At 44.1% G+C, this 17890-nt stretch overlaps 1 protein-coding gene across 2 annotated transcripts; it reads left to right on the forward strand.

Moving 5' to 3' along the window:
- Positions 1 to 1033: 1033 nt before the first annotated feature.
- Positions 1034 to 17295, forward strand: rarab (retinoic acid receptor, alpha b). 2 transcript variants are annotated; one of them, XM_035615553.2, is made up of 10 exons: positions 1034 to 2455; positions 12478 to 12632; positions 13067 to 13208; positions 13767 to 13838; positions 14050 to 14210; positions 14369 to 14545; positions 14649 to 14853; positions 15139 to 15206; positions 16178 to 16268; positions 16622 to 17295. In XM_035615553.2, the coding sequence occupies exons 1-10, from the start codon at positions 2251 to 2253 to the stop codon at positions 16885 to 16887; spliced, it is 1542 nt and encodes a 513-aa protein (XP_035471446.1). In that variant the 5' UTR covers positions 1034 to 2250; the 3' UTR covers positions 16888 to 17295. The 2 variants fall into 2 exon arrangements, with proteins under 2 accessions (XP_035471446.1, XP_035471447.1); XM_035615554.2 differs by lacking the exon at positions 13767 to 13838 and having other exon boundaries at positions 1035 to 2455.
- Positions 17296 to 17890: the final 595 nt, after the last annotated feature.

Genomic DNA, 17890 nt, shown 5'->3' on the forward strand with positions numbered 1-17890 from the left:
ATATATATAGATGCATTTATGTATACAAACTTTCACACAAACCCACTTTTACAAAGTTTGTGACCTCAAATAGCTAAACACGGACACGAATGGTTTGTTATTCTTCTAGTCTTTTAAATACATTTTTGCAAAATAGGGACACTTACTTATATTTTGCATTAATTTTTTCCCACCTCCCCAAGAAACAATGGATGCAATACAGTATTTTACTCCCATGCATTTCCACAGCTACCATCCAAACAGTGCCAGCTGTCGAGAAGACGGACTTTCAAAATGAATATATGTCATGAATGACAAAACAACCTGGAAAACACACAAATTTGAAATTAATAACAATCCAGGTATAGTTTAAGGGTATTACAATTCCTCTTTTATCGCCATACTCTTCCCTGGAATAGCATTTTTAACCTTTAGATTCTTCCAAACAGACAAAATGCGAGACATACCACAAAGCAAAAGAAAAAAACATATGGTCACTCAAAGAGATACAGTAGATCATAAAAATGACAATGTAACCAAAAAAAAAGGGAAAACTTAAAGCACAGAAACTGATCTAAACATAAACGCGTGCAAATGATAATGCGACAATTTCCAAACGAATGGTGTGAACATTACAAAATGTATTCAAGTAAAAGCACGAGACGTGTGTTTGAGGTACTCGCCCGAGTAAATGTACGTATAGCTGTATGGTCACATACAGACATGTCTGCATTGGCCACGCAATTTACAGGTTAGGTATACAAGTGTGTAATCGCATGCACTTATACACGCACATACCTACTTTCGTATGCATATACAAGTAAGTGCTAATAAACATTACTACTACTACTACTACTACTAATGGCAGACATTGTGTATAAATAGCAGTAGTTGTTGTCAGTGGTGTGGAGGCACGCGCATGGCAGGTAGGTGGAGCTCGCGCGCAGCTGGTGTCACTCATCAAACCAGAGGGAGGGAGAGAGGGAGAGAGAGAGAGAGAGAGAGAGAGAGAGAGAGAGAGAAAGAGAGAGAAAGGGGGAGGGAGAGAGAGAGAGAGAGGGAGGGAAGGAGGCAGGCCGGCCGTCGGGTACAGAGCGGAGGTTACCACAGGACACTGCTCCTGTGCCGCCGCCGGACCTCGACAACAGCAGCGGGAGCCGCACGAACCTAAACTCGGACCGGCGCCAGTTTTTACCTTCGTTCGGATATTCTTCTTCTACTACTTCTTCTTCTTCTTCTTCTTCTACGTCGTCTTCTTCTTCTTCTTCACCTTCACACGGCGGCAAGTTAAAAAGTCATACACGGCTGCTTTAATCAGTCGCCGCTGTGTTTGTCGTGTACCCCCCCCCCCCCGACCCGGTTCTCTTTCTGTTGTGAACGACCGGGACCGGGACCGGGAGCGAGCCGGAGCAGCGCGTCTCCACCGACCGGACGTTTGTACTTTTTGTATTTTTTCCCTGCCCCCCCCCCCGGCAGTGAGCCTATTATACATTCAACTACCGCACGCGGTTGACCGCCGCTGGTGGCGCTCCGCTCGGCTCGGCTCGGCTCGGCTCCGCTCGGCTCGGCTCGGCTCGGGGCTGCGGGGATCCAGCGAGCGGCGTGACGGTTCCACACGGTATGATTTGAGCTCGTGGAAAAAAAGAAAAAGAAAAGACGCGAGCCAGCGCGCAGCGGAGCGGAGGGGGGGACGGGACACCCGGCCTGAGCCGAGGTCACCGGGAAGTCAAGAGTGCTTGTGACGTTACGCGCTTTCTTTATAACGTCGCCCTATTTTCTTTTCTCCCCCCCCATCTCCTGCGTTAGCGCTCAAGCAACGACGGCTGCGGCTCTGCCGGGTCAACCGGTGAACTCTGTGACACTTGTTTTTTGCAAGGTTAAACAACAACAACAACAACAACATCTACTACAACAACAACAAAAGACGATCGAGAAGAAGAAGACGTCGTCGGGAGGCAAAAGTTTGACAGTAAACTGGTCCTCCGCGGGGCTGAGGGGTCACCGGGACGGGGTCGCCCGCTCCTCTCCGCCCCGCCTCCTCCTCCTCCTCCTCCTCCTCCTGCCGTCAGCCTGATATGAAGATGTGAAACTCCCTCCCTCCCATTCCCCTTCCCCTCGTCTCTCTCTCTCTCTCTCCGCCGCCCAGGACGCTGTGGTATTTGTCTTCTTCTTCTTCCCTCCTTTCTCCTGTTTTGCCGGCTACAAAGGGATCAGACGCGGCCCTCCCCCCCTCCCTCCCTCCCTCCCTCCCCCGGCCCCTGTCTCTCTGGGATGTACGAAAGCGTGGATGTTGTGGGTCTGAGCCCCAGCCCCGGCCGCAGCAGCCCCAGCCCCGGCTCCTTCCTGAGCATGGACTACTACCACAGGCCCCCGGGGCTCGGGCCGGAGAAGGGACTCCTGTCCGGCGTGGGAGGACTCCCGCGTCCGTTCGGCGGCTCCCTGCTGGCCGGCAGGCACTGGAGCGGATCCTGCCACTGTGAGTGCCCATTGAACAACGACCCGCCGTTTTGTTTGCGCACACAATGCAGATGATGAAGTTGGTGTGGAAGGTGACAGGGTGCCTGTGATGGGACGGGGGCGGTCGCCGTGGTCTTTGGGGCCGATCAGGGCTCTTTTCTGGTAGACCCCTTCTTTCTCTCAACTAGAAGACAAAAATCAACCCATCACTGTTCCATATAGCACATCATTGCAGCACGTATGAGCTTCTCTTCCATCTACTGTTGTCTACACCTGTTTTAATCTATTTCGTTATTCCCTCGTGGCGAGTGGTTTCTCTGTCTATGCACATCACGATTGGTTCCTCCATCAGAGGGTTTTGGACATTAATATTGCCAGTCAACTTTGAACCAATCCAGCACAAAGGTAGACATTAGTTAGGTCTCATGCCAGGCGGCTTTAGTGCATTCGTGATGATGTTGAGTCAGTTTGTGTTTCTTTGTAGAATTGTTATGAAGACAAAGTCATTTTGGCCATCAGCTCATTCATGTATTCGCCCTGTCTTGAGTGCAACTTGAGCGTTTGTGGTTATGACATGAGTCCGGCGACTCAAACTTTCCACGCGCGGCCCGACCTGCTCCTCTCTGGGTGGGAACCAGTTCGAAGTGTTTACATGTCCCCACACATGTTTTATTGTATGAACCGCTCGCAGCTGAGACCGTCAGTCCACCAGCCAATCAGCACAACGGCGATAACACATTTTTGGCCCGTTTATCAGTTCGAGTCACTTTTCAAACAACGTTTTCTCAGCATCACCTTGTTTTCAGCTTCTCAAGCTGTTGGGATTTTCTGGCTTTTCTCTGTGTTACGGTAAACTGAAACCATGATGATAATCTCTCTGCTATTGGTTGGACAGAACAAGACATTTGACGGCTTCGGCAAATTTGGATATTGTTTATATACAGTTTACATAGTATTTATCACAGGAATGCCTCTATCAAATATAACAATGTTACCAATAATCACGATTGCTGTGAATTTTGAGATGATTGTAACTCATTTCAGATCATCCTGCTAACATAGCTTCGACACAGTGATTGAAGTGAGTGAATTTGTGCATTTTGTTTACTTTCAGCCAATTTATGTGATTTTATTAATCTTAATATCCTCTACATAGAAACAAGACCATTTAACTGCTGCCTCTGCTGCGGCGGCAGCAGCCACAAGTGGTGATTACATTCATGCTATAGCACTGGTAGTGGTACTGGAGCTTGCTTTACACTGAGTAGTGAGTGAGCCCAACCCAACACGTGAATATGTTCCACTAGTGTGAAGAAAGTGCAGTGTTTGTGTTCTGAATGCGGTCTGAGGGCTTGTAGTCTGGAACTCGTCGCTGTTGGGTATGAGCCAGGTTACAAGGTTGACAAGATAAGCTGACAAGCGACTGTAACAATTCATTATGTAACTGAAGGGGCTGATAGGGCAAAGAAAAACAATTGGGATGCTGTTACTATCAGTGGTAACTTCATGTCAATGATAAACCGGGCCACGCTCCACTACGAGGCAGTTTGTGTTACTCAGTGTTGTGAAGGATTCTGATGAATACAACTAACATTCGTGCTCTTTTTAGCATCAGCCTCCGAACATTAGGATATTGAAGCGTTGCCATACAATACTGCCACCTCAACACAGTGGCCAATGCATAGTCAAGTAAGTGTATGGCATCTCTGAGAAAGAAGCATCATCTGCTTTCTGTTATGTTATCGTTGGACCAAGAGTTTTTCTCAGCTTGCCTCATTGTTCACTTTCTCTTCCGACCATCTGCATTAGGGGGTTTAAAAATGACCCACATCGATAATCATAAAAATGTTGAATATCGTCCGACCCCTAATCTGTATCTGGTCACAGTCAACACTCTGATTGGTGGTGACGCTGTTAATGCTTAATGGCGGCTGGGACACTATGTCGTGAATCAGTTGTGCCACCCACTGCTATGTAGTGTGTCACCAGTGTCTTTGCCTTTACATCAGAGCCTTTGTTAACACTGTGTTGCTCGGTTATAACAGTGTCTCTCCGATTGCACGGCTGGAAAGTAGGATTAAGCAGCAAAAAATAAAAAAGTAGGTGTCGCTGTTGGTAAATTATTTTTCTAGCACTCACATGGCTAGTGCGTTGGCACAGCTTGGAGAGACTGCCCGTCTATCACTGTACTAACATGGCTACATGTGGTATACGTATTTTTCCGGGTCGATACCAGATTTTTTATTAAACTGGTCCTCGAAAAATCACTCACCAATGTCTCCCTTACTTCTGCTAGTGTGCTAAAGGCATACATTTTCAGTGGCGTTCACCTTTAGCCCACCAAAAGAACTGAAACTGGGGATTGTCGACATTGCGTCACTGCATTTGTCTTTTCCACATCTCTCCCTCTTGATTGCTTATTCACATTTGAGTTGGCATCTTACTTGTTTATTTCATTGGTTACCAATCAGACAAAATAACGATTTTGATAATCTGAAAAAATAACAATTATTTGGCCAGCCTTTTAATAAACATGCAAACTTTGGGCCGTCTGTTCAGATCGCCTACGGGTGAGGACACGGTGATGTCACTCTGACACGGCCCTTGCACAACCGAGTTTAAGTCATAAAGACAGAGAGAGAGAGAGAGAGAGAGAGAGAGTGCAAAGTGGACTCTGGTCAGCCGGCGTAAAACAGAAGGGGAGAGGGAGGCACTCTGTGTGTGTGTGTGTGTGTGTGTGTGTGTGTGTGTGTGTGTGTGTGTGTGTGTGTGTGTGTGTGTGTGTGTGTGTGTGTGTGTGTGTGTGTGTGTGTGTGTGTGTGTGTGTGTGTGTGTGTGTGTGTGTGTGTGTGTGTGTGTGTGTGTGTGTGTGAGTGTGAGACTGGAATGAAGAGTGTCAAACGGGTTCAAAGGTCAAAGGCCGTGCACAGACGCAGGCATGCATACACATTCAGCGAGTGCTCCGGCAACATGTTAGCACTGGCCGCGAGATAGTGGCTCCAGCTGTGTGTGTGTGTGTGTGTGTGTGTGTGTGTGTGTGTGTGTGTGTGTGTGTGTGTGTGTGTGTGTGTGTGTGTGTGTGTGTGTGTGTGTGTGTGTGTGTGTGTGTGTGTGTGTGTGTGTGTGTGTGTGTGTGTGTGTGTGTGTGTGTGTGTGTGTGTGATCCAGAGCAATGACTCACTGACAATTGGGAAGTGACCTACATCTCTCCCACTCTTTATTTCTCCTTCTATCTGCCTCTTTCTTTCCTGTGTCAGCTGCCCAGTCATCACTTCTCTGCACTGAATGACCTCTCTTTCAGTCTGTTGGAGACGCACACACACTCACAGTGATACGCACACACACACACACTCACACACACACACACACACACACACACACAGTGACACACATTCTCATTCACTCACACTCACAGTTTGTCTGGGAATGTGAGGATACACTGACCAAGTTAGACCGGAGTGTGAGTGTGTGAAAAGGGGGAGGAGGTGGACGGTTGCGTGTCAGTGTTTGTATCTAACACAGGGGTGGGGAAGCTTCTTCCTATAAGGGGGCCATTTTACTTTTTTTTATAACATCCTCCGCGGGTCATAATAAATTACTGAATGCATATCACAGTGAACTCTCATGGGATTGCTCGATCTGCTTTTCTGATGGTCAGATGGTAGTGATGATGATGATGCTACTAACAGCTGGTTTTATCCAAAACAACTGCTTTAATAAATCCGCCCTCATATCAAACTCGTCAGCCATCCCCCGAACAAAAAAAAATGTTTTCCTGGGTTGGTTCTGTCTGATGTATCATCAGCAGGCCTGAGAGAATAAATGGAAAACTTTACTTCACAGCGTTTACTCAACATCTTGTTCCATATCAGTAATCCGCTCCGCTACCGTTCTTCGAGACAAACTCAGAAAAAAACTTATGAACAATGTCCCTGTGTCAGATGTTTGCAGCTCTGCAGCAGCGACAAGGCTCCCTCATCGATTCTCCTTCCGAATGAGGTTTCAGCTTCTTAGCTATTTGCCCGCTCGTTAAAAAACTAGCCCACGTCATTTCCAGCTCGTCAGACACCCAAACTTATCCAAGCACTTTTGATCTTTGGACTCCCATGTTTAATGCGGTATTGGTGCTCCAGATTGGGCTTTTTCATTACTAGGCACACTGGCTTGTCTTTTACTTCAATAAAAGAAATAATCTTTTGTTTGTTTCTCTTGGAATGCACGGCATTCTGCTTCTACTGTCCTTTTCCTGACAGTGGCCATGGTGCTCGTCACTGACTGATGACATGACGCCGCTGCGTGTCACCTGACAGGCATACAGCCAGAAGAAACCACTGTAAAGGACATGTAGTCTACTATTTTAATCTTCTTTTATCACAGAAAAAAAAATGAACTGCTGCCAAGAGTATTTATGAATTGTCTCTTGTGCTGTGTATGGCCCAGAGGCCGGGCGCTCCACACCTCAGATCTAAGGGACGTCTTTCTCTGAGTGTGTGTGTGTGTGAGAGAGAGATCGCACTGCGGTCAGATAAAAGCCAAAGAGTGAGAAGCGGGGTATTCATGAATTCATCCTAGACAGTCCCCATGCTCATAGTCTTAGTCTGCGTTTTGACTATCAAGGAATTTTTTCACACATATTTCATATTTTTCACATTTTGTATAGAAAGGATATAGGGGAAAGAATAACACCATGAGATCAAAATACTGTACGTCGTGGTGATATATTTTAGGTTATTTGTGTTTATTTAAAAATATATTGACCTATTTAATGATATCTCCACAAAAATCCTCCTCTGGTCGGGATCTAATTACCGGTAGGCCTTCAAAGTAACTACTGATTAGCCCTCGATTAACCTTAAGTTCTATAAAATATCAAAACACTGAAGATGGCAAAATTGCCCATCACACATGGTGATGTCATCAAAGTTCCTGTTCCTGCACACAAAGCAACAACAAGAAAGTGAAAGTTTACCGAAAAAGGTATAGAGTTAAGTGTCACAACCAAAAATGTACAAAATATTTTGACGTACTGATTATAACATGGCATTTAACAACTCTGGATGTATCAGGCCAGTGTGAGCAAATCAGTTGGTTGTCATTGCTTTTGGTCCATAAAATGGTGAAAAAGTGTTGATCGTGTTTCCCAAAACCCTGTGATTAGGTTTTGAATTGTCCACACGCCCAAAAAAATTGGTTTACGGTGATAGAGGAGCAAAGAATCCAGAAAATATTAACATTTCAGAAGATGAAATCATAGAATTTTGACTCTTTTTGTCATAAAACCTACCTGAAACGATTAATTGATTATCAAAATATTTGGCGATTAATTTAGTAGTCGATTACTAACTGTTGCAGCTCTACTGTTAAATATACTGTATTACATAGATTTTCAAGTCCAAGACTTTCCTATCTGGTTATTTTACTTATCAATGGTCTCGTCATTTCCAATTTACCTTCCACTGTAAACATAGTGTTTATATTGACATTGGTCTTGTGCTCTAAATGTACATGTACTGTGATAAAGGATTGTATTCATAGGTGCAGTAGGTGAATGTAGAATGGGCTAAAGTTGTTTGTCCCCTGTGTGTTCGCTTAGTCATTAGCACTGATGGTAGATGTTGGGCTTAACAGTGTGTTTATGAAATGAATGTTTACAAACTTATATCTGGTTAACAGTGCAGAGAGTCCGGCTCGGTATAGTGATTAGACGTCACTAAGCTGACGGGATGTGCTCTCTGTTCAGGAACTGCCCGCTGGCACAAAGCCAGGACCGCCTGCGGAGGCCATTTAATGTATTTTACATTTGGTGCTTGGTAAACAGCTTTAGTCCAGCTGTGGCTGGCTATCGAGTAACATTGTCACCATTGATTTGAACCAAACCGACCTAGACAGGCTTTAACCACACTTCGGCCTAGGTGAAGCCCAAAAGTAGAATAAATGTCGGCTCTACACTTTTATTTTTTATTTTTGCCATGATTCACACTTGACCTTTTTGGAGTTAGTATGTATGAGCAGTTACAGTCACAGTCTTCCTCGGTAGCTGCTGGAGACATACATTTGGTATAAAGTTATACTCTGAACAGTGTTTAGTTTCATTGAAATGCATACGACAATGCGATAGTTGCATTTCATTGTGCACTTCTGTGCTGTACACAATTCTCACAATGCTTGTGCAACACATTATCTTTTTTATTATTGCATGTTTTCTTTTGGGAAAAAAAACACATGATCGTTACTGAAATGTGAGACTCATGTCAGTTTGGCACAGCCAGTGTACCCACTCCTGACAACGTGAACAAAACATTATTATAAATGCTATACTGTGAATGATCTAACATGGCGGTGCGGGACATTTTAAACCTTGATCATGATCCTTTTTTAAGAGGCCAAATGACAAATAACACAACCTTCGGAGCTGAGGCATGATAATTTATTCCTCCTACAGACAACACATACTGAGGTGCAACCAACGACATGCCGGGGACAGTAGAACATGCATGACAAACTGCTTATAAGTTGCACACAGCAGCGGCATTTTATAATCTGCCTGACTCATTTTTATTTCACTCACACACACACACACACACACATTTGAAGTGTAGTCAAATCCTCCATCACAGATCAACAGTTCTGTCATGTGTTGCGACGTAAAAAAAGAGAGAGAGATTGAAGAGGGGCTTGAGTCGATGGCACCGCTTTGATTGTGTGGTGTACGATGAAGCTGGCGTTTCCTTTCACCTTGTAGAGGCTTAGCGAGAGGACCGAGTTTGTAATGGTGACGACAGGCAGAGGAGTGACACGGGCCCTCACAGCCAGCTGGCCCCTGGTGCGACCGCAGCCTCCAATATCTTCTTAGATAATGACGAGCCACGAAACACGATACATTAAATCATTGTTTAATATCTGTAACTTGAACAGTTTGCCTGTAAAGGATGACACATTGTGTTCTAAGAGAAATAATACTGCTTCCCGGTTTACAGCTGAACTGGAAACCCCATCATGAAATACAAAGATATCCTTGCTCTTTACTTTTTTGTTAAGAAGCAGCTTACATCGAAAGACAAACAGCTTAAATTATACAGGAAATAAAAAGGTAGTAGTATCTCTAGAAAAAAATTCCAACCTAAAATGACAGCGGTGCAACAATACACCCATTTGTGAAGGTGTAAAATAACAATGATTAATAAGCATGAGAGGTTTTCATTATAGAGTAAACTACAGTGTTTAAAGGGAGTGGATAAAAAACACAAAAAACAATGGGGCGCAGGGCACTACATACCCATCATGCACATGAATCAAGACTTGATTCATGTGCATGTGAAGAAGACTTGAAATATTCACTGTTGAGACCATAAACTCTTTTCTCATAGACTTCTATAGAAACAGACTTCTTGTTGCAACCAGTGAGTCGCCCCCTGCTGGTGATTCCAGAGAATACAGGCTTTCAGGTACTTCTGGACCCGGTCCCTATGTGCATTTGTATATACAGCCTATGGTCATGGCATGAGAGTGTGCATCTGTTTTCAGCAGTGTCGTTTTAGTGTAAGTCATGCTAACATTTGAGAATAGATCCGACGAATGCCATTAGTTTTGCAGGTTTCTGGTCATAAAGCAAAGTAATGGACAAATTCAAATGTTAAATGTTAGAAGTCAGGGGATCACCACATTCACTGAAGTACATCATATTGGGCTTCCAGCACAAAACTCTTTGAAAATCCATCCAGTAGATGTCGACAAATTCTGTAGCATAAATGGAAACGCTCAAGGTTCAAAGTCTTTATTGGCCGAATGCATGACAATTGTGTGTGTGGCAGTCAGTTTAATTACTTAAAACAAAGTAAGATAATAACAGCTAAAATAACTTATGTTTTTAAAAAATGTGATGAAACTGTGTGCTAGTGTAATTTGATGAAGCCTAGTGTGTAAAATGTTACCTGCGGTTGAGGACGAGCCGGCAGATCTCTGGTTGATTGTCCAGCAGCGGTCCGACGTGGTAAACGCGCCACCAAAGAAGCATTTAATGAGTTCAATCTTCTTACTTTCACTGCCCAGTGTGGTTGTGTAACCTGCAGATACTCCTACAATCACTAAATGTTACAAGAGCCACAGAGAAGTTGCATGGATGAATGGAATTATGCTTTATATCCACAAAATATAGTCAAATGAATGTAGATGTAAAAAAAATTGGCTATGAGATGAAAGTATATAAACATTAATCCAGTTCCTGTCCTAACACACACATTTAATGACGAGTCACCAACAGTCCTCTCTGTTGAAATGTCCCTCGTCTCAACAGTAAGAACATCATGTCTTGCACACTAAAGCAGGAGGGAGAGGCAGTGGGAAGAGATTAACAAACACACACAGAGGAAAGCAAAAATAAGAGAGACTTGGAAATATGAGGTGAGAGCGGGGGCAGGCGAGTTTAGAAGAGGTCAGACGGGGCTTGGAGCTGTTGGCTAGTTAGTCCGTGAGAGGAGAGGAAAGACCCAACAGAGGTGAGATCGGGGGGTGGGGTGGTATGGTGGCTAAGAAAGTATATCTTCTTATACAGCATCTTTATATTGTCAGTAAAGTCAAATTCCTCGTCCCTGACGCTTTGCTATAAGAATGCCAGGATAACATAAGAACATAAGGAGATCAACAGGGCTGTCTCCTTTAAAGTCCCTGATTCAGTGAGTCGACTTTCTCCCCCCCCCCCTCCTTTTTTGCATGGATCAACAGCGTGGCAGGCTGTAAACTTTACAAACTGTTTTACAGTGTCGTTTTAAAACAACTGAACTACAAAATAGCTGTGATGGAGGCAGAGACCGGTAATAGAAATGGAGGCCAGCGCCGCGACAGGCATGCGAGCGCAGCTCCGACACTCAGTCGGCAGCCTGGCGAGAGCAGGCTGCCGACTGAGTGTCAGTAGGATCTCACAACCAAACCAGTATGACTGAAGACGCAGAGTTCCGCTTCCTTCCCAAAGGATGAACTAAGAATACTAAACCATGAGGTAAAACATTAAAGCTCGCTTGCTATTTCCCCTCAGTAGTTTGACTGATGTCACATGTTTGTGTGCACACCACAGATACAGCACCAAAAAGAGCAGACATCTAGTATCTGCTAAAAATCTATGGTGGCCCACACAGCAAAAATAATCAGTCATCCAGTGCCATTCATTTTCCTAGCAACCAGATATATACCTGTTGCCCCTGAATATTATCATTATTTCATGTCAAGTCCAATATTACAACTGCCTTTTTGAAAAAAATGGTTTGACATTTTTGGAAACTTGTACAGTTAGGTTCTTTTTTCTATCAAGATTAAAAAGAGGAGATATAATATGGGAATTAGCAGTGTTGATTTCGTGAAAGAAATATCTGTCAACAGCCTTTTTTCCTCACAACAAAGACAAAAACTACGACGAGACTGAATTAATTTAACAATAACTGTGACTAAATGTCCATATCAAATCAACCAGTTCAAATGCATCTGAAATACGTTTTTAAGTACCTCAGGGTTTCATCATTGGACCCCTGTTGTTTTTTGATTTACCTTTGAAAATAACGGTGGTTAAAACTGTTCATTTAAAAAAAAATGTATTCAAAATAAGAAGCTGGATTTTAGTTACCTAATTTATGACCAACCATTTGTTGACCAGAGTCAACTTCGAAAGTAATCACAATTTCTTAAAAACACACAATTGTGTTTTACAATCTAGTGTGGGATGGTCCACCTGGATACAGAACAGTTCCTTAAAATTCTCCGCTAATTTGGTTTAGGTATTTTACTGCACAAATTTAAACCTTCCAGATTTGATATTTTACTGCTAGTAACGGCACCGGAGCTAACTCTTCTCCAAACTTGTACCATTACCATTTGGCTTTAGGATACCAAAAGAAGGGAGCCCTGTTATTTCCAACTAATAAATACAATATTTCTTTTCAATTCTTAGTACAGCTCAAAATAAATCGTGGAGTGAGAGATAACTTAGCAGGAAGAAAATGCACTTAAATCGCATTATGACCAAATGCAAATCTCTCTGTTTTCCCTCTGCAGCTATTGAGACCGAGAGCACGAGTTCAGGGGAGGACCTGCTTGTCCCCAGCCCCCCCTCGCCCCCGCCGCCACCGCGCATCTACAAGCCCTGCTTTGTATGTCAGGACAAATCTTCAGGATACCACTACGGAGTCAGCGCTTGTGAGGGCTGCAAGGTAGGCAGCCAAACATACAGCACGCATTGGTTTAAAATTCAAAACCAGGAGAACATACACATAAGAACTGCAACACTCGGTCGGGGGTAAATGAACATGAATAGACGCGAGCTATGGCTGGAAAACCTGAACAGAGAATGAAAACAAGGAGCATGAGGCTACAGAGTATTTGCCTAATGTGTCAGTGAAGAGGTCACGACCTTGATCTGTAAGCCTCTTTGCTTCATCTAATTCCCCACACATACGCACGCACACATGCACAAAGAACCAGCGCATGCAGTTTGTTTCTACTCTTGGGTTTTTTCCCGTACAATCATGCACTGACCTGCCACCAGGAGCCCGACAAAACCAAATCAGTCACTCCTTGCGCAATAATAAGAGTATTATTGTTCTGCATACACATTCCACTGTTTGCACCCTTGTGTCTCTGTCAGGGTTTCTTCCGGCGGAGCATCCAGAAGAACATGGTGTACAACTGCCACCGAGACAAAGTGTGTGTCATAAACAAGGTGACGAGAAACCGCTGTCAGTCCTGCAGGCTGCAGAAATGCCTCGACGTCGGCATGTCCAAGGAGTGTGAGTACCAGCAGTTCCATTCTCTCTGAGTGAACTTAAGAAAACATTGTTTTAGAGTCACAAAATATGAGAACAGTGCGCAATGAGTGACTTCTATAATTGTAGCATGGAACGCTTGGGTCTTATCCAGCAATTTAAAAAAAAAGATTGATATGTGTCTCCCCCTGGTGGACGTTCATGTGAGTGACATATCCTCCAAAACCAGCAGCATTGACTTGTTACAACCAACCTCCTGCATCACTCTCCCAGATGCTTTTTCAAATCTTCTCGAGGGATTTACTATTGTGTGTCCCGAAAGCTAGGAGAGGCAGATTACCAAAAACATAACTGTGTCATACAAAGACATATGTCTTACACTGTAGATCCTGCTATGTGTCAAATCTCCATAAATGCTGCATTATTCGATACCCATCATAATTTTCATCAAAACCCTCCCCCGGCCTGCTAAAAGCCTCTGTTGTTGAGAACTGAGAATTTAATTCAGACTGTCTAGTCCTCAAGAAAACGTTTTAAGATATCAAGAGTTCTAAATGTTTGAGTTTGGTGTGATTTTTACAGCAACAGCACTTCAGCAGTTCAGGAAGTCAGAGATCATGAGGAATAAAGACAGTGTGGTCGTGTCTCAGTTCAGTGAGTAGGACACTTCAAATAATGTAACAGGCATTGAGATAGACGCCTTTTTCTTCTCATGCAGTAGAGTCTCTTGAAGTTGTGATATAAGACGTTTGTCTAGAAACGACTCGAAAGAGCAACCCCATTGTCATCTGATTTAAGATCTCAAATGTTAAATTGCAAATTGCTGCTGAAATTTCCTGAGATAAACCCTCCCATCGTTCACCAGTGGTACGAAACGACAGGACGAAGAAGAAGAAGGAGGAGAAGAGGCCGGGGGAGGCAGAGATCTACGTTCTGTCAGCGGACACAGAGCAGATGATCGAACGAGTTCGCCGGGCACATCAGGGAACGTTTCCCTCCCTCTGTCAGCTGGGGAAATACACCACGGTACTCACACGGATACACCACAGTATTTCACTAAGTCAATCGACAAACAAACGTCTATTTTAATCAAAAATACAGAGCAAAAAAACACACACAACAAACAGACTAGTGCTATAAACTTATTTCCTGTCTCTTGCCTTCCATTCCTCGCCAATCCGCAGGGCAACAGCTCAGAGCAACGTGTCGCTCTGGACGTCAGTCTCTGGGACAAGTTCAGTGAACTGTCCACCAAATGCATCATTAAGACGGTGGAGTTCGCCAAGCAGATGCCCGGCTTTACGACGCTCACCATCGCCGATCAGATCACCCTGCTCAAAGCCGCATGCCTCGACATACTGGTGAGTTCGACACTGAATGTAACCGTACCTAAAGAAGACAAATCCCACACGTTGCAAAATGCACAGCAGTGCGTTATTTATTAAAAATGTTTGGTTTTCCAAGATTCTGAGGATCTGCACTCGCTACACTCCGGACCAGGACACAATGACTTTCTCCGACGGTCTGACACTGAACCGCACCCAGATGCACAACGCCGGGTTCGGGCCACTCACGGACCTCGTGTTCACCTTCGCCAACCAGCTGCTCCCGCTGGAGATGGACGACGCAGAGACAGGATTGCTCAGCGCCATCTGCCTGCTCTGTGGAGGTAAATAATAGATAGAAGAAATAGAATAATAGATAGAAGAAAACCACGAAAATAAGAGCTGCTTTAATGTTAGTGCTGTGGCGTTACTCTACATGACCGCCGTGTGTGTGTGTGTGTGTGTGTGTGTGTGTGTGTGTGTGTGTGTGTGTGTGTGTGTGTGTGTGTGTGAGCTGCTCGTTTTCCATCCTCCACTATCTGTACATGTCGCTTATCAGTTGTGGGTGTATTTAATATGTGTGTGTCATGGTGTGTGTTTTCTGTGTGTGTGTGTGTTTGTCTGTGCAGATCGTCAGGATCTGGAGGAACCAGAAAAGGTGGATGTTCTTCAGGAGCCCATGCTAGAAGCCTTGAAGGTTTGACATCTAATTGTTGTTATTATTTTTTGTTACTTGCGGTTTATTATATTCTTGCCTACCTTGTTAATGAATACTACATTTCTCTGACAAATTATGCATCTGATTCAACAAATGCAACTTTTAAAAAAGTGCAGTGTGTAAATGACCTTTGTTAAAGAGTAAAAAGAACTTACAAAATCAGGGATTGAAGTTCTGCTTTCAGAGATGCAGAAGTGAAAGTCAATAGTTTCTAGTAGCGTCAGCTGCAAAATGTGGCTTCGATATGAAAAAAAACAACCGAAAGCGTCTCAACACAGCAAGCGGACCGATATCTGCAACGGGAGGATGTCAAGGGGAAAATGTCTGTCACTGACATGTTCTCCTCTGGTGCATGATCAGTACTCATTCATTTATTCGTGCAATATTATGCAATATGCAGTTCGCTAAAATCATTTCACATGCCCCCTCTGGTGTGTAGAGCAGCTCACCGCCAGCTGTGAGATGTTTGCTCCTCTGGTTGTCATGCAGAGACATTAATCAGGTACATGAGCTCAGGAGGTAGAGACTATCGTCCACTAACCCGAAGGTCGGCGGCTCAATCCCCGCCTTCTCCAGTCCGCATGCTGATGTGTCCTTGGGCAAGACACTTAACCCTTAACTGCCTCTGACGGCTCTTCTGGCCCAAACAGTGTATGATTGAGTATGACTGTGACAGACAAAGTGTATATTTATTCAGCGGTGTTGTGACAACAGTCAGAAGACTAAAAGGAAATTAGATAAGAGTTCATCCTGAAAGCTTGACGTTTATGAAAAACACACGTTAAACCACAAAAGAAGAAAGGCAATCCAGAGCAGGGAGAAAAATGTGCTGTTACTCATACGCATCAATGACATTACAGAGGAAATTTATCTCACACCATTTAGCAAAAATCAAAAATGTCTTATGGAAAAAAGGAATACTTTCCCCCATGTCCTTGTGTTGTGCACAGATCTACGTGAGGAGGAGGAGGCCTGAGAAACCCTGCATGTTCCCAAAAATACTGATGAAGATTACTGACCTTAGGAGCATCAGTGTGAAGGGTGAGACAGAGACACACACACACACACACACACACACACACACACACACACACACACACACACACACACACACACACACCATTATACCTTCAAACCGTGAAGGTATAATCACTTTTCTAACATTTTCTGAGGCTGTTGGGTAATGGTAATAAATAAGTTCCTCTTCCTCATGTCACAAAATATGGTAGGATGGAGGTTTTGAATATATATTAATGCAATTTGGATATTTGATCTTGACAATACATTGCAGAATATTCACTTTATTACGGTTTCAGTTCATGAAGGAATGTTCCCACATAAGGACCTGTTCTGTTTTACCCTGAACTTTCTCTCTCCGTCTCTCTCTCTGGAAGGAGCGGAGCGAGTGATCACGCTGAAGATGGAGATCCCCGGCTCCATGCCGCCTCTCATCCAGGAGATGCTGGAGAACTCGGAGGGTCTGGAGGGACATGGGGGAGCCGGGGGGGAGAAGGGAGGAGGAAAAGGCCGAGCAGAGGGAAGGGAGGAGGACGAAACAGACCCCATGAGCGGCCGTCCGAGTCAGTCGCCCAAATCAGTCTCCTCTCCCAGCCCGAGCCCAGTACCCTGCTCCCCTTCCTCTCCTTCCCCCTCCGCCTGAAGTCCAAGGAGCACCACTGCCCCTCGCAGCAGCACTCCACCGGGGGGAGAACCTGCACTTGGCAGACACACGGAAACAAACTGCACCGAACAACGGAGAAGTCTGGATTTCTGAACCCACAAACTCTCTGGGTTACAATGTAACTTTATACACATGTTGCAGTTGAATGAAAGCAGGTGAACTGTGACGTGAGGACTGATTTTCATCCATTTCATTCTTACAGTGCAAAAATAAATGTGATTTCATTATTTTTTTTTGTAATGCCTAGAATGTTAATTATTTGCCGACTGTGTGGACCTAAACGAAAGCTTGTCTGTGGACTCTATGGACAGACTGATGGAAGATGATTCCTCTTATATCATACATGTTTCTCCCTGATGAAAAGTCACATAAAATATGCAGAATCTACTGTGTGTATATGTGTGTGTGTGTGTGTGTATATATATATACACACATACTTATATATATATATATATACTTTTTATCAAGCTTTCGGTTTTATTGTACAACCATCATCCAGAGCAGGCAGGTGTGACTGGTGAGGAATACCAGGCATGGCAGCGTGTTGTTGTGGTACATCAGTGGGGCACTAGTATGTTTGTATGTATGTCCCAACGTTTGATCAGTTATTTCACTGTTACTGTTTCTTGTCTATGGGTTTCTGTCCTCCATGTCAGTTGCCTCGAGCCACACAGATTCAGGGGAGGCTCAGGCTACGTCCAAACTAAAACGTTTTAGTTTTAAAATGCATCACTTAAAATATTTAGAAGAACTTATTCACAGAAATTGAATATATCATCCATAACTATGTGTTCATATGTGTAATCACCTGCAACACCAGAACTGACGTTTTTTTGTCAACTTTTGAATGAATTAAATATAGTTACATGAGGTGGACCCGACCTCTGTGTGAGTGAGTTTGCTCCGTCGTGTTGACTACGGTTGTTGCACAAAACGTTCCAGAATACGTTGCGTTCGCATTGGATATTTCAGCGCTACCAGA

Source organism: Scophthalmus maximus, chromosome 17 (assembly GCF_022379125.1).
Source record: "Scophthalmus maximus strain ysfricsl-2021 chromosome 17, ASM2237912v1, whole genome shotgun sequence".
NCBI classification, from domain to species: Eukaryota; Metazoa; Chordata; class Actinopteri; order Pleuronectiformes; family Scophthalmidae; genus Scophthalmus; species Scophthalmus maximus.

Coding starts and splice junctions, on each gene's coding strand:
- rarab (XM_035615553.2), top strand. CDS start 2,251: ATGTACGAAAGCGTGGATGTTGTGGGTCTGAGCCCCAGCCCCGGCCGC. Junction 12,633..13,066: donor GCGCTTGTGAGGGCTGCAAG/GTAGGCAGCCAA, acceptor TGTCTCTGTCAG/GGTTTCTTCCGGCGGAGCAT. Junction 14,546..14,648: donor CCGCATGCCTCGACATACTG/GTGAGTTCGACA, acceptor TGGTTTTCCAAG/ATTCTGAGGATCTGCACTCG.